The following is an 18,652-nucleotide window of genomic DNA, read 5'->3' as shown; positions in this document are numbered from 1 at the left end:
TGCCATTGTGAATTGCTAGGCTGAACAGCTGCAAGGCTCAGTTTGCCGTGACCAATCTGAGCCCGTGTTATTGGCTGTTAGGATATAGATATTCAGGCCTGTCTGCACAGGCCTATACTTTAAGAATTTAGTGTATTCTTATCACTTAGCTAGTTATAGAGGTATAAAAGAAAGCATCAAAATCACTGTCTGTGGAATGGCCTTCTCTACTTCGACAGTCTGAGGCCTGGTTCTTCGCTAAGCAGCAGAGGCAGCCATAAGCTGGGAAGTGTATGGTCACATCCTCACATTCCAAACTAGTCACATTGAAATAAGGTGCTATTGGGCTATTAGGAATACAGTCCTGCCCTGATATTCCATCACCTCCAGAGAAAGGGAAGAGCCTAGAAGATGTAAAACGAAACTTAGTTTAATAGCATCCTGTCTGGCAAGAACTCACTTATCATAGACCCAGCTGGAAAACCCTTATGTTCTTATAGATGCAGTTGTAAAATACTCACTTCTGTAATTTTTTGTATGTTTATTTGCATGGTCTCTGTTGGTTCTGTTGATTGTTTCTGTCTGCTGTATAAATTAATTCTGTTGGGTGTAAACCAGGGATAGCTAAGCAAAACTCAGGTTTTCCTATATAGTCTGCAGTCAATCAGAAACGGGGGAAGAATGGGAACAGAACTGCGGATGGGGGAATTGGGATCATGTTTAGCTAAAGGGGGAAATGAGAACAGGGATGGGAACAGGAACAGGGCAGAGGCAAGGCTCTGTGGTATCAGAGCTGGGATGGGGACACTGAGGAAGGAAACTGGAATCATGCTTGCTGGAAGTTCACCCAATAAACATCGAATTGTTTGCACCTTGGACTTTGGTATTGTTGCTCTCTGTTCATGTGAGAAGGACCAGGGAAGTGAGAGAGTGAAGGCATAAGCCCCCTAACATTGGCTAACGATTTCTTCACTCCTGGGGGAGGCTCTCAGGCTAAAGTTCTCCAGGGTGTATTTTCTGCTCTTCCCATTGCTCAACGCAGCTAAGGGAATTGTTTGGGACTCCCGGCCAACCTGAGAAACTGCAGGGACTATACAGGGAAAACATAAAGGTCGCTGTCCAGCATGCTGAGTGTCAGCATGTGAGAATCATAAAGTGATCCTTAAGTCTCCACATTCCTGTCACAGTGAGAACATTTCGTCTCTGCTGAGCGGGAGTTCGGTGAGTTGCCTCTTTCTGGATTACAATTAGTGCTGAGGGCTCAGGAAGGGTTCGAGGTTCAAATCAAAAACCATCTGGGCAGGAATTTACCAGCACGGTGACTTGAACTGTTTAGATATTCAGAAACACCAAGATTTACTTGATAACATTGGAAACTACAAATGTATTGGAAATAGATTAGACAAATATTTGTTTTTAATATCATTTCCTTGTCTCTTACTGTGTCCTTCTATCTGTCTCAGTAGCTTCCTTTTTGGGCTGAGAGGTTTTTCTATGGTCCTTTTAATTTTTCATTCAGCAACTTCATTGCCCTTTTAGGAAGGGCAATCAAAGCCTCTGCAGTGGTATCTGCGTTACCAGAGGGTTCATAAGAAAATTGGGTCACACAATGGCCAGATTCTGCTCTCATATTCTTCCTATAGTGGGTCACTCCAGATTGCCACTGGCCTCCCTGAGAGCAAAATCAGGGCCTACGTGTTTTGGAATCACAAACTTTCATGCCCAATCTCGAACACACATAAACTGGGGTGTTTCCTTCAGACTCTCTCAGCACCTGGCAGAGTAGCGCTCTCTGTAGTAGGACCCAAAGCTGTGATTGTGCAGCCGGGACCCAAAAGTTAAACACTAAGAGTAAAATCTTGATCCCTTTGAGATCAATGGCAAAACTCCCAACACGACCAGAGTTTCACCGCTAAATCCACATATAGGAACTTAAATAATTGGCCTCATTTACACTGGCCATGAGCCTCCAGTGACTTCAACTGGAGTGGCCGTATTGGCCTCTGAGGACGAGGGAACTCATTTGGACCAAAGAAACTGACAGAAGAGGAGAGTTGCTGAAATTTCAAATTCAGAGGTTTAAATGTTAAAACAATTAGGAGAACAATTTTCTCAGGGAGGTCGAGTGGTCTGCTCATTCTGTGCTGTGGTAATCTAGCTCCCAGTCCCAGACCTGAACTTTAGCGTCCACAATCTGTCCTGTCCCAAACCTGGACCTTAGCGTCAAAATCTGGGGGCTTACCGGAAACTCCCCCAAGCTCACTACCAGCTTGGATATCTCGCTGCCACCAGGTCAGGTATTTAATTGAGAGGAGCCTGACCTCCCCCTTTCCTCTCTCTGGTGTCCCCAACTCTTCCTTGGGGGACCCCCCAAAGACCAGAGCCCTGGGTCTCTCTCTCTCTCTTCTCCCAGCTTCCCCCCCCCTTTCCTGGGTTAGCCGGTGCAATGCTACGCTTCGCTCTTGAATACAACCGGAGAAGCAATCTAGCTTCCCCGAGGCTAGGTATGTACCTAGTCAGCTATACACAAGAAATTCCCCCTCCCTTTGTCCTATAGCCTTTCCCGCCCTTGGGACAATAGGGAGATGAGGCACCGAGTTTGGGCGTTTCCCTCCCCCTCTGCCTCACTAGAAAAGAAACTTTCACCAGGTTTAAAAAGAAAACTTATAGAAAAAAAAAAGAAGAAAATACAAAACAATAATCTTGCATTAAGAAACTCCATACAGGCTCTTGCTTATAAGAAAATATGAAGAAAACAGTCTGATTTAAAAGATAGCCCGATAAACCAGTCCAACCAATCCACATACATGTAAATACAACCCACACTCCTCATAGCCGAATTGCTGGGGGTTTCTTTGTACTCACAGATGTGTAGGAGAAACTTGGAGATAAGATGCAGTTAGGAGGAAGTTTGTTAACTCACAGCCGAGAAAACAACAAAAGACACAGCCATCCACATCTATTTGTACAACCAAAGTTCCTCATAGCCGAATTGCTTTGGGGGTTCCTTTGTACTCACAGACTTTTGGTGATAATATTTGAAAATAAGAAGGAATTAGGAGGAAACCTTGTTTACTCACAGCCGAGAAAACAAAAAAGACCCCTGGTATACAAATTCCCGCCCTGACTTTAAACAATCCAGTTCTCTGATTGGTCCTCTGGTCAGGTGTTTGTTACCGTTTCCAGGTAAAGAAATTAACCCTTACCTTACCTATCCATTTATGACATTGCCCTGCATCTCTGGTTCTGAGCAGACAAGAAGCACAAAACCACTAAAAATAAAGTGTGTTTCTGGCTTGGAGGAAAGCAGGTGCTGCTACAAATCTCACCGAGGGACGTGCATGAACAGACAGTGTTTGTGTGGTTTGGGGGGTCGGGGGGCCAGAGGAATATACATTATCCAAGTCACAGTGGCATGGAATCCTGAAAACTGGATGAAACAGGGAATGGACATCCTGCCTAATGCAAAGACAAAGAGGAATAATGAGGCCTTCTGGGTGTCTCAGACAGTGACATAACATGGACCACACAGTAGCAGATTGTCTCTGACACCATCCACCATCTGGACCATCTGTCCACCTGTTAGCAAGCCCACTACAGCCTCTTGGTAACGTCAGCAATTGCCAACACAGAAACATAGCCTCAGGAAGGTTCTGTCCAGGTTCCTAACAGGCTGCAATGTTAATGCTTGTGTCATTTTGAGGAAGAGTTACTCACACTGCCTACTTTTAGTCTCCACGTCCTCTCTCCCTCCAGCCATGTTTGTCCCTCTCTCCTTCCCTGCACAGGCTGAGCTGCCGCTGGAGTTCCCTTTGCCCCCAGAAAATCAGTTCAAGCTGATCTCTCCCTTTTCCCTGGTGCAGACAGACATTGAGTTCAGCCTAGTCTGAGGAGCTATTTCTGTGAGCTGCCTCTGTGGGGTCTGGCACCTGGTTTTGGTCCTGGGAGAAGGATATCTCTGTGTGGCTGGGATAGAATTTGTGGGGGTGGGGACCTACATGGAAAAGTGGTCAGCACTGTGGGTTTGCAGTAGGGAGCAGGCTGTTCACAGACAGGAGGACAGCACTAGAGGTGGTGGGGACAGGTAGGGAGCGTAGAGGCAAGCAGCACTGGGGCTTATTTTTAACTTTTAAATGTTAGACTGAAGGAATTTAATGATTTTCTTGCAGAGGGAGTTCTAAATGCGTATCAGTTCTGGGGGCGTGGAGCAACATATAGAGGGACAAGTGGGCAGCACTGTTGAAATTAATTTTTCTTGTGATTGTTGGCTTGGGTCAGTCTCAGGGTCTCTTTGCTCTGGCAAGCCCCAGAACTGCAGCCCGGGTGTCACAACCTTGACTCAGGTCTGTTTCCAACTCAGTTCTGCACTCCTGTCTCTCGTTATGTAACTTCAGGCATTTGACTGGTGAAAAGAACCACTGAGCTTTGCCTGACTCTGCACTCCATATTCTCCATAGAGATATTGGTATGATGTGATTATAGCATAATCTCTGATACATTTTATGCAAGATGAGTCCTGTAAGATGCCATTGGAAAGTTATGATTTCTGAATATGTATCCTATTTGTGTGCATTGACCTCTTTGCATCTGAAGTTATAAATACTGACGTGTATCTATATTCATACGTCGTTACAGCTGGGTAACACCCACTTGGCATGTTGCTTTCAGTCTAGATAGATGTTTGGGGAGGGACTACTCAGGCAATGAACCATTAGAAAACAATAGGCCACAGGAGAAACTTACCTCTTACCTGGTGACCCCTCCCGAGAACGCTCCAGACAGCCTGTACGTAAGGCTAAGAGTTAATAAATGGCATTGTTAGTAAAAGACATGGCAGGTCACGGACAGTAAACATAAATTCATGGACCCATGACCAGTCCATGACTTGTACGAGGTATCACTGCCTAAATTTTTGGTGTTCTGGAGGAGTCTGTAGGGCACAGCTACTCCTGTAGCGGGGGGGGGGTCCTGGGTATCCCCTTATGTTGGGGGAGTCGAGAGTGACTGCTGCTACTGGGGGGGGGGGGGCTCTGGGGTCCAGTGGTGATTTGCATTGGGGGTGACCCAGGACCACTGCCTGCATGAATGCTGGATGAGGTGAAGTACCAGGAGAAGGTCTACAGTCTGTTAGAGCAGCACATTGAGAGAGGGAGCCCAGGCTGGTGAGTCAGAGGAATCTGTGGTATCCCAGTATCAGGTGTGGCACCCTGGAGGAAACCCATCACACTTTGCTCCTCAGCTGCTCCAATCTCCCATCATCTCCCATCCCAATCTCCCATCATCCTCTGACCCCTTCTTCGTCTTCTCCTTCACCATGCGAGACTCCCCTGATTCCAACAGCATACTGGTCACCAGTGTCATTTGCATGATCATCAGTCATCTCTGGCTCTCACAAACTCCAAGACGCATCATCTCTTCCTCTGAAGGGGGTGAGGTGCCTCCTACCACACCTGCTCTCTTGGCTGGGTGGTAATCACTGGATGTGTCTCACCAGTGAAAATCTCACACATAAGTGGCAAATGTCAAGGCAGGCATCTTTATGGCTTTTCTTGTTACACCCATACACAGCATCTGGTGCTTTAAGGCTGCAACATAGGAACAACTGGCAAGCAGAGAAGTATGCACACAGTATAATGGAAGCAGAAAACTCTGCGACATGTGAGCCTACATAAATACAGCTGCCACATGCATGAGACACTGGAAGCTGACTGAAACAGTGGGCCACTGGGAAACAAACATTAAACCCAGAATGCTCTGGGACCATTTGCTAACAAGCTCAGTTTCTCCTTAATAGTGAGGGCTGTACACTCATTCCTCAGTGTGGAGATTTTAAAGGAGTCAAACCATTATTTTTCTCACCTAAAATGTTCATCCATGCAGTGCCTCATGGGATCCCTCAGCCTCGTAAAATACTCACCTAGCGTAATATTTCCAACGCACCAGAGTCACATGAGAATTTCTCCCCGTAGGGTTAAATTCAACACAGTCATGAATAGAAAAAAAATTTCCTTCAGGAAGCTCAGGCACGAGCTTGCAGGCAAAATGCCTCTAGCTGACTCCTGGGTACATGTTCATGGATTCCAAGGCCAGAAGGGACCATTGGGATCATCTAGTCTGTATAACACAGGCCTGAGAATTTCCCCAATATTATTCCTATAGAAGAACTTTTAGAGAAACTCCCAACCTTGATTTACAAATTCTCAGTGATGAAGGATCCATGAAGACCATTGGTAAATTGTTCCAGTGGTTAATTATTCTCACTATTTTAAAATGGACACCTTATTTCCAGTCAGAATTTCTTTACCTTCAACTTCCAGCCATTGAATCATGTTACACCCCTGTATGCTAGGTTGAAAAGCCTATTATAAAATATTGGTTCCCCTTGTACCTAGTTACAGACTGTTGTCCAGTCACCTCTTTACTATCATTAGTAATTAAATAGATTGAGCTCATTAAGTCTATCACTATAAGGCAATATTTCTAATCTTTGACTAAGTCTGATTCTTCTCTGAAACCTCTTCAGCGTATCAACATCCATCTTTAACTGAGGACACAAGAACTAGATACAGGATTCCAAAAGCAGTCACACCAGTGCTGAACGCAGAGGTAAAATTACTTCTCTACCTCTCCTCCAAATTTTCCTGCTTATCAGCCCAAAATCACACTGGCTTTTTTCACCACATGGTCACACTGGGAGCTCATGTGCAGCTAATTATTCCTTTATGCTCCCAAATCTTCTTCACAGTCATTGCACTTCCCACAATAATCCCCCACTGTATAAGCATTGCCTGATTTTTTTGTAACTACATAGAGATATCTACATAGCCATATTAGAACTCACATTGTTTGCTTCGACCCAGTTTACCAACCAATGGAGATTGCTCTGAATCTGTAACGTGTCCTCTTCATTATTTACAATCCCACAATTTTGTGTCATCTGCAAACTTCATCGATATTCAGGCATGAGAATGGTTAGCAGATGAGTTGTTGTCACATGCCTCTGCTTATACTTGTCAGGTAACATCTATAACTTCTCTCTGAGACAAAGCTGGGTGCCTGCATGAAAGTGTCTTACCAAAAGGAAGATGGGAAGTAACAGAGGTGCAGGCCTGTAGCCCTAGATACCAAGACCCTTGTGCCCTTCATGCCCATTCTCTTCAACAGAAAGTCATAGCCCAGCATTAAAATGACTGTTTCCATGGGAAAATTTTGGCTCTTTTCAATATAGGAATGGCAACGTTGAAATGCCCAGATGTTGCAGAACAAATTGTAAGAAACCAAGAAGTAGGTGGATTCAGAGATGACCTAACTGTCCCTGGGGGTGTCACCTAACAGCTACCACTTGGCTTGTGCCCTGAAACACGTCAGTGTATAGACATTCCAAAATATTTATTTATCTGTAAGTATTGTAACTGAATAGTCTCACTTTCCATCTCAATCTCCAAACCCTTCTTCTTTCTCATTTACCTCCTGGCCTCAAATACCTCTTGTGGCAACGAGTTCCTCAGCCTAATTAGGCATTGAGAGAAGAAAGCATTTTTTTCATTCATTTTGAATTTTCCACACTTCAGTTTTATTTAATGTCCTCTTGATACTGTGTTAAGAGACAGGGAGAACACATTCTCGATCTACTCTCTACCAGTCAGTATTTCATAGAGTTTTCTCACGGCCCCTCTAATACACCTCCTTGTTAAGGTAACAGTCCCAACCTTTCCAATCTATATCATAAAGAGAGTTTTCCCAGGCCCTTGATCATTCTTGTTGACCTTCCCTGAACCCCTCTAGTTCTGTAATAACCTGTGTGAGGAGGGTGCCCCATACTTCAAAGAGGAGGCCAGAAGGGTGTGAAGTATTGACTGATTGCTCTCATGGCGTTGTATTTCCTTTAGGATTTCCAATCACACTCCTCCTGGATTGCAATGTTTTGCTTAGTTTCTGACCATACTTGCACTGTGAGCAGGGTTTTACAGAGCTGTGTACCATGACACCCAGGTCACTGTCCTCAGTTTATACAGTTAAATTAGAGCCTTGTTACATATTTGAGAAATTCAAGCTTTTTCCTCCAATGGGTGTGCACGTTGCAGTTATTAACATTGAAGTTCATCTGCCATCATGCTGCCCATTCATCTTGGTTGGTTAGCTCCTTCTGAAGACTTCTCTAGACTTGACTATGACCTCAATAATCTGGTGCCATCTGCAAATGTTGTCACTTCACTGTTCACCATCCTTTCTAGAGTCTTAATAAGTATAAAATATTTATTGTGCTATTTATTATAAAGCATGTAATTCGCCTCACTCTGCTTCTCTCACTTCACAGACACCTTGAGCATTTCTGAATGCAATCAACGCATAGACCACCTCATGGCAGATTTCAACCTCAGTGATTCTGACCGTTCATCATTCATCCTAATGGGAATCCCCAGCCTGGAAGCTGCTCACATCTGGATTTCCATCCCTTTCTTTACGTTCTACACTATTGGCCTGTTGGGAAATTTCATGGTTCTGTTTGTTGTAGGCAAAGAGCAGACCCTACATGAACCAATGTACCTGCTGCTTTGCATGCTGGCACTCACAGAAATTGGTGCATCTACTTCCATTGTGCCAAAGGCACTGTGTATATTTTGGTTCAATTTGAAAGGAATTACTTTAGGTGGCTGCCTCACCCAGATGTTCTTCCTTCACGCGGGTTCTGTGACACATTCAGCCGTCCTTGTGACAATGGCCTTTGATCGCTATGTTGCCATATGTAAGCCCCTGAGATATGCCACCATCTTCACAAATGAACGAATAGCTAAACTAGGGCTAGTGTGTTTGACAAGAGCTGTTCTCTTTGTTCTGCCCCTGCCTCTGCTCCTGAGCAGGCAGCCATTCTGTGCCAACCGCATTATCCCCCATACATACTGCGACCATATGGCTGTGGCAAAGATGTCATGTGGGGACATCACAGTGAATAGGATGTATGGCTTGGTGATAGTATTTATAGTCCTTGGGTTTGACCTGACACTCATTGCCCTGTCCTATGGTCTGATAATCAGGGCCGTCCTCAGAATACCCTCCAAGAAAGCCCACCAGAAAGCCCTCAACACATGCACAGCCCACATCTGTGTGATGCTGATGGCTTATCCTATCTTCCTTTTCTCCACTCTGACATACCGATTTGGTCAGGGTATTGCTCCCTACGTACACATCATCTTGGCCAATCTGTATTATCTCCTCCTTCCCGTGCTCAACCCTATTGTTTATGGTGTCAAAACCAAAGAGCTTCGTGACAAAATGCGCAAATACATCTGTGGAATGTCATCAACTGGGGCCAGTGACTCTGAACCTCTGTCACAAGCGGGATAAAGGATATCCCCTCATTAGTCAACGGCAGTCTGTCCAAGTTTGGTTGAGCTCACCGTTGTGTAAGTTCACAGTCTTAAAAGCTCCTCATACCTAACACCTTATCACTCCATCACCAAGCACTGCTCTCTCTCTTGCTGAGTTCCTGCTCTCTATCACCCAATCTCTTTCAGTGTCACTCATCAGCCCCCACCTCCACACACCCTGTCCCTTCCCTTTCTTTGACTTCCAGACACCACAAGATACTGCAACTTTGTGAAGCAAGGTGGATTTCCATTAGACCCTGTTTGAACAGCATTCTTGATCAGTTTGGCGAACTAAAGCTATGCTTTCTGATAGCCAAAAAAAGAAAGAAAGAAAGAAAGAAAGAAAGCAACTATAATACTGAATTTCTTCAACCTTAGTACAAGGATATGGTGATCAAAATTTACCTGAATTTAATATGTCCAAAACTTCAGGAAACCTGGAGGATAAACCAAATGTTTCAGTTGGAAAGTGCTAATACAGGAACGTTGCTGTAGGAATTCAGGACATTCTACTAAGATTATTGGTGAGAGTTGTGAACCTTTGTGTTTTTTAAAACTGGACTGTGTTATCCTAGGTTTGAGGGTGTGTACCCCAGAATGTGTTCAAGCCAATTACAACCATAGGGTGTGCACTCAGTCACTATGAATTAATAGAAGAGAACATAACGTAATTAAGGGTTAATTGGAAAGCAGGCTTTTAGATGCAAGGTTAAATTCTAGCTGGTAGTTTCTGCTAATCAGAATGGGAGAAGCGGACAGACAAGTAAATAAATTAGAAAGAAAGAAGATAAATGGATGTAAAGCTAGAGTCTGGATGCCTATGATAGTAGAAGTTTTTTGAAAGTTAGGAAAAGTGATGATCCAGTAGGGGTCACTATGACCTATGCATTTTGTAGAAGTTAAAAAAGATTAGCTAATACAGCATAGTTTGGAGCAGTCCTCTGAAGCCATCTTGAGAGATGTTTTTCCTGAATCCCTTCCTCTCTGGTGGGTGAGCAACTGACCACTGTGAACCTGCTGTTACTTACTCCATACCATTCCAGCTGGGGGATTAACGTTAGGGAGGGAGATGAATTATTTAAGCTTAGTACTAATGTAGGCACAAGGACAAATGGGTACAAACTGGATATTAGGAAGTTTAGACTTGAAATTAGACGAAGGTTTCTAACCATTAGGGGAGTGAAGTTCTGGAACAGCCTTCCGAGGGAAGTAGTGGGGGCAAAAGACTTATCTGGCTTTAAGACTAAGCTTGATAAGTATATGGAGGGGATGATATGATGGGATAGTTTAATTTGGGCAATTGATCTTGGATTATCAGCAGATAAGTCTGCTCAATGGTCTGTGAGGGGATGTTGGATGGGATGGGAACTGAGTTACTGCAGAGAATTCTTTCCTGGGTGCTGGCTGGTGAGTCTTGCCCACATGCTCAGGGTTTAGCTGATCGCCATATTTGGGGTCGGGAAGGAATTTTCCTCCAGGGCGGATTGGCAGGGACCCTGGAGGTTTTTCGCCTTCCTCTGCAGCGTGGGGCATGGGTCGCTTGCTGGTGGATTCTCTGCAGCTTGAGGTCTTCAAACCACAATTTTGAGGACCTCAATAACTCAGTCATGGGTTAGGGGTTGTTATAAAAGTGGATGGGTAGGGTTCTGTGGCCTGCTTTGTGCAGGAGGTCAGACTAGATGATCATATTGGTCCCTTCTGATCTATGAGTCTATGAGTCTATGAGTCTGTTAGGTAAATATCTGGGCTATTTTAAACCTATTGCTTATGTCTGTGTGTGCTGAAATCAAATAAGCGGCAGTGTTAAGGAATAGCATGTTTACTTGCATTTAATCCTTGATCAGACTGCTTTGCTGTGTTCCCATTTATTTAATCCTGACACTGCTTAGAGTGAAAGGGTTAAGTTTTCCCAGCTGGGATTTTGAAAAATCCGCATAACAGACTACTGTGTTAAATCGTGAAATTGCCACGGAGACCAAAGACTTACCATTTTGTACAGTGGATCTTTATACTTGCTCTAGTGGCCTGGTGACCTGCTCTAGCCTTGGGAGAGGGCTGGCAGGCTGGGAGAACAGTCCAAGCTGAGTGGGGAAACAGCCGCAGCTGTGGCCACACCCCAAACGGACTCAGCTGGCCCTATAAAGGGACTGCTAAGCTGAGGCAGTCTCAGTCTCTCTCTCTGCATTCAGAGAGCAAAGGGCCTGGCTGCTGGAAGGGCTCCGGCTGGTAAAACCCCCAGACTGCGACCTAGTGTAAGGCCAGACAGGTACTGGGGCTACAGAGGGGTAGCCACAGGTAGCTAGAGGCAGCAGGTCCAAACCCCAGAGACTACAATCAAATGTCCAAGTGATTAGGAAACACTATTTCACTAGGAGGGTGGTGAAACACTGGAATGGGTTACCTAGGGAGGTGGTAGAATCTCCTCCATTGACATGGAGTGAGGACAATCCATGGGACACAATCAGTCCTGGGTACAAAATATATCAGGAGGACATAACAGGTCGTGGAGGGTGGGGTGGCACTATATGTGAAGGAAAATGTAGAATCAAATGAAGTAAAAAATTAAGTGAATCCACATGTTGCATAGAATTTCATGCTCTAATAAGAATATAACATTATGGATCTATTACTGACCACCTGACCAAGACAGTGATAATGAGGATGAAATGCTAAGGAAGATTAGAGAGGCTATCAAAAATAAGAACTCAATAATAGTGGGGGATTGCAGTTATCCCCATATTGACGGGAATATGTCACTTCAGGATGAAATGCAGAGATAAAATTTCTCAATACTTTAAATGACTGTTTCTTGGAACAGCTGGTACCGGAACCCACAAAGAGAGAGGAAATTCTCGATTTAGTCCTGAGTGCAGCACAGGAGCTGGTTCAAGAAGTAATTATAACAGGACCGCTTGGAAATAGTGACCATAATATAATAACATTTGTATGTTATTTGTATAATAACATAGGTATGAAGAACACCTCAATAGCCCAACACTGTGGCATTTAATTTCAGAAAAGAGAACTATGCAAAAATGAGGGGGTTAGTTAAACAGAAATTAAAAGGTACAGTGACTAAAGTGAAATCCCTGCAAGCTGCATGGACGCTTTTCAAAGACACCCTAATAAAGGCCCAACTTTAGTGTATACCCCAAATTAAGAAACACAGTAAAAGGACTAAAAAAGAACCACCATGGTTTAAAAACCATGTAAAAGATGAAGTGAGAGAGAAAAAGGAATATTTTAAAAAGTGGAAGTCAGATCCTAGTGACGTAAATAGAAAGGAGCATAAACACTGCCAACTTAAGTGTAAACATGTAATAAGAAAAGCCAAAAAGGAATTTGAAGAACAGCTAGCCAAAAACTCAAAAGGTCATAACAAAATGTTTTTTAAGTACATCAGAAGCAGGAAGGCTGCTAAAAAACCAGTGGGACCCCTGGACAATTGAGATACAAAACGAACACTTAAAGGTGATAAAGTCATTGAGGAGAAATTAAATGAACTCTTTGCTTCAGTCTTGAAGGCTGAGGATGTTAGGGAGATTCCCAAACCTGAGCCGGCTTTTGTAGGTGACAAATCTGAAGAATTGTCACAGACTGATGTGTAACTAGAGGAGGTTTTGGAATTAATTAATAAACTTAACAGTAACAAGCCACCGAGACCAGATGGCATTCACCCAAGAGATCTGAAAGAACTCAAATGTGAAATTGTGGAGCTACTAACTATGGTTTGTAACCTGTCCTTTCAATCAGCTTATGCACTCAATGACTAGAAGATAGCTAATGTAATGCCAATATTTAAAAAGGGCTCTAGAGGTAAGGCACCAGTACAAGGCAAATTAGTTGAAACGATAGTAAAGAATAAAATTGTCAGACACAGAAGAACATAAATTGTTGGGCAAAAGTCTACATGGTTTCTGTAAAGGGAAATCGTGTCTTACTAATCTATTAGAGTTCTTTGAAGGGGTCAACAAACCTGTGGACAATGGGGATCCAGTGGACATAGTGTACTTAGATTTCCAGAAAGCCTTTGACAAGGCTCCTCACCAAAGGCTCTTATGTAAATTAAGTTATCATGTGATAAGAGTGACGATCCTTTCATGGATTGAGAACTAGTTAAAAGACAGGGTAGGAATAAATGGTCACTTTTCAGAATGGAGGGGGGTAACTAGTGGTGTTCCCCAAGGGTCAGTCCTAGGACCAGTCCTATTCAACTTCTTCATAAATAATCTGAAGAAAGGGGTAAACAGTGAGGTGGCAAAGTTTGCAGATGATACTAAATTGCTCAAGATAGTTAAGACCAAAGCAGATTGTGAAGAACTTCAAAAAAATCTCACAAAACTAAGTGATTGGGCAACAAAATGAAATTTAAAGTGGATAAATGTCAAATAGTACACATTGGGAAAAATAACCCCAACTATACATACAATATGATGGGGGCTAATTTACCTACAACTAATCAGCAAAAGACTTGGAGCTCTCATGGATTAGTTCTTGAAACAATTCACGCCAGTGCGCCGACAGCAAAAACCAAACAGAATGTTGGGAAATCTTGAAAGGTGAGAGAGAATAATAGAAGAGAAATATTATTTTGCCCTTATATAAACCTTGCTATGCCCAATCATCTTTGTAACTACTCCGTACATGATTGGTCTCTCATCCAAAAAAAAGATATACGTTGCATTTAAGAAAAAATTCAGAGAAGAAATCGAAGAATACTAGGGTTAGGATACGGTCCCATATGAGAGAAATTAAAAGAGGCAGAACTTCAGCTGAAAATGGAAGACTAAGGGGGATATGATAGAGGTATATAAAATCATGAGTCGTGAGAAAAGTGAATAAGGAAAAGTTATTTATTTGTTCCTATAAATAAGAACTAGGAGCCACCAATTAAATTAATGGGTACAGATTTAACAAATAAAAGAAGTTTTCTTCACACACATCGCACAGCTCAACTTGTGTGGAATTCCTTGCCTGAGGAAGTGTGGACTGCGACTATAACAGTTTAAAGAGAACTGGTATAATTCAGGAGGTTGTCCATTAATGGCTTAGCCAGGCTGGGTAAGGAATGGTGTCTTTGACCTCTGTTTTCGTAAGTGGTGATGGACGGCAGGAGAGAGATCATACTTATCATTACTGTTACATTCACTCCCTGATGGGGCACTGGCATTGGCCACTGTCCGTAGACAGGATACTGGCTGGATGGACTTTGATCTGACAGTATGGTTATTCTTATGTTCTTATGACTCTGCCACACAGGAGTGTGAAGGGGGTCCTTAAGGTCAAGGAGGTCTTGGATAAAGGGAATGGAGTAGGACTCCAATACCCTGGGGTAGTGCAGAAGCCAGAAATTCCCCAAAAGTTCCAGCTGCTTACATTAGGGAACTGGACAAAACTGATGGGTGGATTTATGACATGTAAGAGATTGTAATCTGTGAAATCTCATTAAGCGAGCAAAAGCTGAAATATTACTTTTGGGGCACAACTTCTGTATAACGGGAATATACACACTGATATGAGATGGCTTTCCCAGAGACTGGTATCAATTAAAACCTTTCCCCCTCTGTACTTTTTATTATGGGGTTAGAGCATAAAACGATATTTGTTGTTTGGCCTCTTGACATTTAGAACGAATGAAAACATGTTAAGGATTGAGTAGTACAATTGATAAACATTAGAATGAATCAAAGAATCATAGAAAAATCGTAGTTGGAAAACCTAGTCTAGTCCAAACCCTTGCTTCAAGGCATTCCCAACCCCAACTAAATCATCCTGCCAGGGCTTAAAAGCTCTGAGGATATAGATTCCACCACCTCCACGGAATCCATTCCAGTGTTTCACCACCCTCGCAGTAAATAATTTCTAATATTGAACCTAGACTCCCCCACTTGCAACTTGAGACGATTGTGGCTTCTTCTATCATCTCTACCACTGAGAACAGCCGAGTTCCATCCTCTTGGATCCCCTCAGCTAGTTGAAGGTTCTACCCAAATCCTCCTCAATCTTCTTTCTTGCAGAACAAAATAATCCAATTCCTCAGACTCTCCTCATATAGTACTGATGTGCTCCAGCCCCTAATAATTTTTGTTACCCTCACTGCTCTCTCAATTTGTCTCCATCCTTTCTGTAGGAGGCCCAAACTAGATGCAATACCAGCTGTGGCCTCATCAGTGCGATAAAGGAGAATAATCATTCCCTCAATCTTCTTCTCTGTCTCACTGCTTCCTCTCAAATTTCAGATTAGTCACAATGAAGGCACCCACAGAAATAATTCTCCTGAGCAAAAAAAGGCTAATGATGTTTCACATCTTCAATTTTAAAAAATTATTGAAAATATTAATTTAGTTTTCTCATTGTGATTCAAGAAGATTGTGGAAATGGTAAATTCTGTTTCAAAACTTCCATAGACAGAGACCGTTAAAAAGCAGAATATTCTTCCAAAGCCAGTGAACTTGTAGGTACATTTTCAAGCTGAGTTCAAAGGAGCAACATTCAGCAAGTAAAATGATCAGGAAAAGGGTCAGATAAATCAAAGTCTGAAGAGAAGTGGCTTTGGAAGGGCAAAAGGCGGGGAACAGCTCCTTTGTGGCAGACCAGGGGGAAGCAGACCAGCAACAGAAGACTCAAGGGAGATGAGTAAGGAAAGGCAGAATTCTCATAGACTCATAGACTTTAAGTCAGAAGGACCATATGATCATCTAGTCTGACCTCCTCTGCACAATGCAGGCCACAGAATCTCACCCACCCACACCTGTAACAACCCTACACTATGTCTGAGTTTGAAGTCCTCAGATTGTGGTTGAAGACCCAAGCTGCAGAGAATCTCCACAAGTGACCACTGCCATGCTGCAGAGGAAGCGAAAAACCTCCAGGGCCTCTGACAATCGTCCCTGGAGGAAAATTCTTCCTGACCAAATATGGCGATCAGCTAACCTGAGCATGTGGGCAAGGCTCACCAGCCAGCACCCAGAAGAAATTCTTTATAGTAACTCAGATCCCAACCCATCTAACCATCCCATCACAGACCACTGGCGTACTACCTGCTGATAATCAAGATCAGTGTCCAATTAATTGCCAGAATTAGGCGTATCCCATCATACCATCCCTCCCAAACTTATCAGCTTAGTCTTAAAGCCAGATATGTCTTTTGTCTCCACATACTCCCCTTGAAGGCTGTTCCAGAACTTCACTTTCTAATGGTTAGAAACCTTCGTCTTATTAAAGTCTGAACTTCCTAGTTCCAGTTTATATCCCTTTGTTTGTGTCACACTGGTACTAAGCCCAAAGGCCCTCCTGAGGGAAGGGAGGGCCTTGTAGCAGGCAGCCTGAGATAGGACGTATTCATCTCTCATATGAATGTTGGACTTGATTGATCCCTTGTTTGGTGTTTGGACTAGTCCAGCATAAAGAAAAGGAAATGAAGTGCTTTAGAAACTAGAGACTGGCAAATACACCTCATTACCGATATGGAGGACAAGTTGGCAATCAGCTAAAAATCACTGACAGTTAATTTAAACTTGGCTACCATGTCATAGCAACTGTATCACTGCTGTATTACTGTGTTACTGCTATATTGTGTTACTGCTGTACATCCTGTACAATGTGCACAACATTGCTAAACTTTTTAACACAGGTAAAAATCAACAAACGAATAGTAGTAAACAACATGGAGAGAAGGAAAAAAACAAAATGGTAAAAAATATGTTACACAGGACCTACAAATTATGTAAACATATTCCATGAGTACCAATCATAATTTGCGTTCGTGACACTGTATTCTAACTAAGGTCCATGTTATTCAAACCAATCTTGCTCAGTGTCTGGGTACCTGTTCTACATTCTGACACAGCAATATCTGAGAAACTGGTTACTGTCCATTCAGTAGCCTACCTGGAAGACAGAATCCATAAGAAACACCTGGATCTACGTCAGATACTGGTGTATCACAGAACAATGCAACCCCTGGACCAAAGAAACTAGACATTCCTGTTTCCTACCCGGTAAAATTTACCGGAGGACATCAACCAGCTTTAAGGGTAACCTATAGTATGAATGGACAGTACTGTGTAGTAACTAATTACAAGACATTTATATACAAAGGCCTCATTTGTAATGTCACCACTCCAAATTTCTGTTTCACTTCTCATATACGTAGCACTGGAACACCCTGAACAATGCCTGTCCCAGTATTTCAAAACACTCAGGCCGCTAGCAGGGAGGATACAGGTGATAACTGTAATTGCCCTAATAGAAGTGTTGCTGTCTGTGGCACCAAAGTAAAAGCCCCAGACTACAACACCAGATTTGAAAAAACAAAATTCTCATGCTTCGATGTACGATGGAGTCATATGTAAACACACAAACTATATTTATATTGTGACGGGGCAAGGCCAGATGGCTATAGTAAAGTACTGAGGAACAGGTATGCTAGCCCCAGGGTAAACAAATCCCTGGTATCTTGGTAACCAAATGACAGTTGCTCCAAGTTAATCAAGACATCTAGGGCAATTACGATCCTTCTAGAAAGCAGTGGAGATTGCTAGGTTGATTGGGAGACCTGAAGCCAGTCAAAGGCTGTCTGGAACTAGTTAAAAGCCTCTCATTTAGTCAGTGAGGCATGCGTGTCAGAAGTTGTAGAAGGAAGCCATGCTGTTGGAGGAACTAAGCAGTATGAATCCATATCAGGCACAAGGAAGGAGGCCTGAGGTAACGGTAAAGGAGATATTGAGTGGAGCGCTGCTGTGGGGAAAGTGTCCCAGGGAATTGTACACGTCCTATTTCCAAAAAGTCAGCTACCATAGCCGGTATGCTTAGCCGGTGGGCCTGGGCTCCCCCATCCCCTCCCCGATTGATCACTGAGACTGGGAGTCAACAGAGACTGTGCGAGGGACCATTGCTTCTTCTCACTTCCTTTTCTGGCTTATGATGAAAATGTCTCAGTAAGCTGTGACTCTTGACTCTACAGATGGAAGGGCTGTGTGGAGGATCACAGTGAGCCTCTGAGGCTAGCAAAATCCTCCAGGAAATGCGGGACCCACAGAGACAAGGACAGAGATTTATCATTCATATATATATATATATAGCGTAATGGTTAAGACCGCTGCCCTTTGATACGAGAGACTGGGGTTCAAATCCTGGTTGGTATCCAACTTTCCAGTAGGAGTTCTTGGGCAAAAGACCCCCTAACGCTTCACCTGCCTACCTCAAATATGACAGCGACACGAACTAGGAGAGTCATGCTGGCTCGGACATCGCCTGGATTAACAAGGTCCACGCCAGATGTTGAGGAACCAGGACAATCTGAC

General features: G+C 43.3%; 1 protein-coding gene across 1 annotated transcript; it reads left to right on the top strand.

Annotated features, from left to right (window-relative positions):
• Window positions 1–6,510: 6,510 nt before the first annotated feature.
• On the top strand, window positions 6,511–9,324 carry LOC116818305 (olfactory receptor 52E8-like). Its single transcript, XM_032769096.2, has 2 exons — window positions 6,511–6,585; window positions 8,297–9,324. The coding sequence occupies exon 2, from the start codon at window positions 8,341–8,343 to the stop codon at window positions 9,322–9,324; it is 984 nt and encodes a 327-aa protein (XP_032624987.1). The 5' UTR covers window positions 6,511–6,585; window positions 8,297–8,340.
• The last annotated feature ends 9,328 nt before the right edge of the window (window positions 9,325–18,652 follow it).

Source organism: Chelonoidis abingdonii, chromosome 1 (assembly GCF_003597395.2).
Source record: "Chelonoidis abingdonii isolate Lonesome George chromosome 1, CheloAbing_2.0, whole genome shotgun sequence".
In the NCBI taxonomy this organism is placed as follows: domain Eukaryota; kingdom Metazoa; phylum Chordata; order Testudines; family Testudinidae; genus Chelonoidis; species Chelonoidis abingdonii.
Note: the sequence above shows the minus strand (reverse complement) of the source record. Positions and strands in the feature narration are given on the sequence as shown.

What these genes read in the sequence shown, in the direction of transcription:
- LOC116818305 (XM_032769096.2), top strand. Translation starts at nt 8,341, where the DNA reads ATGGCAGATTTCAACCTCAGTGATTCTGACCGTTCATCATTCATCCTA.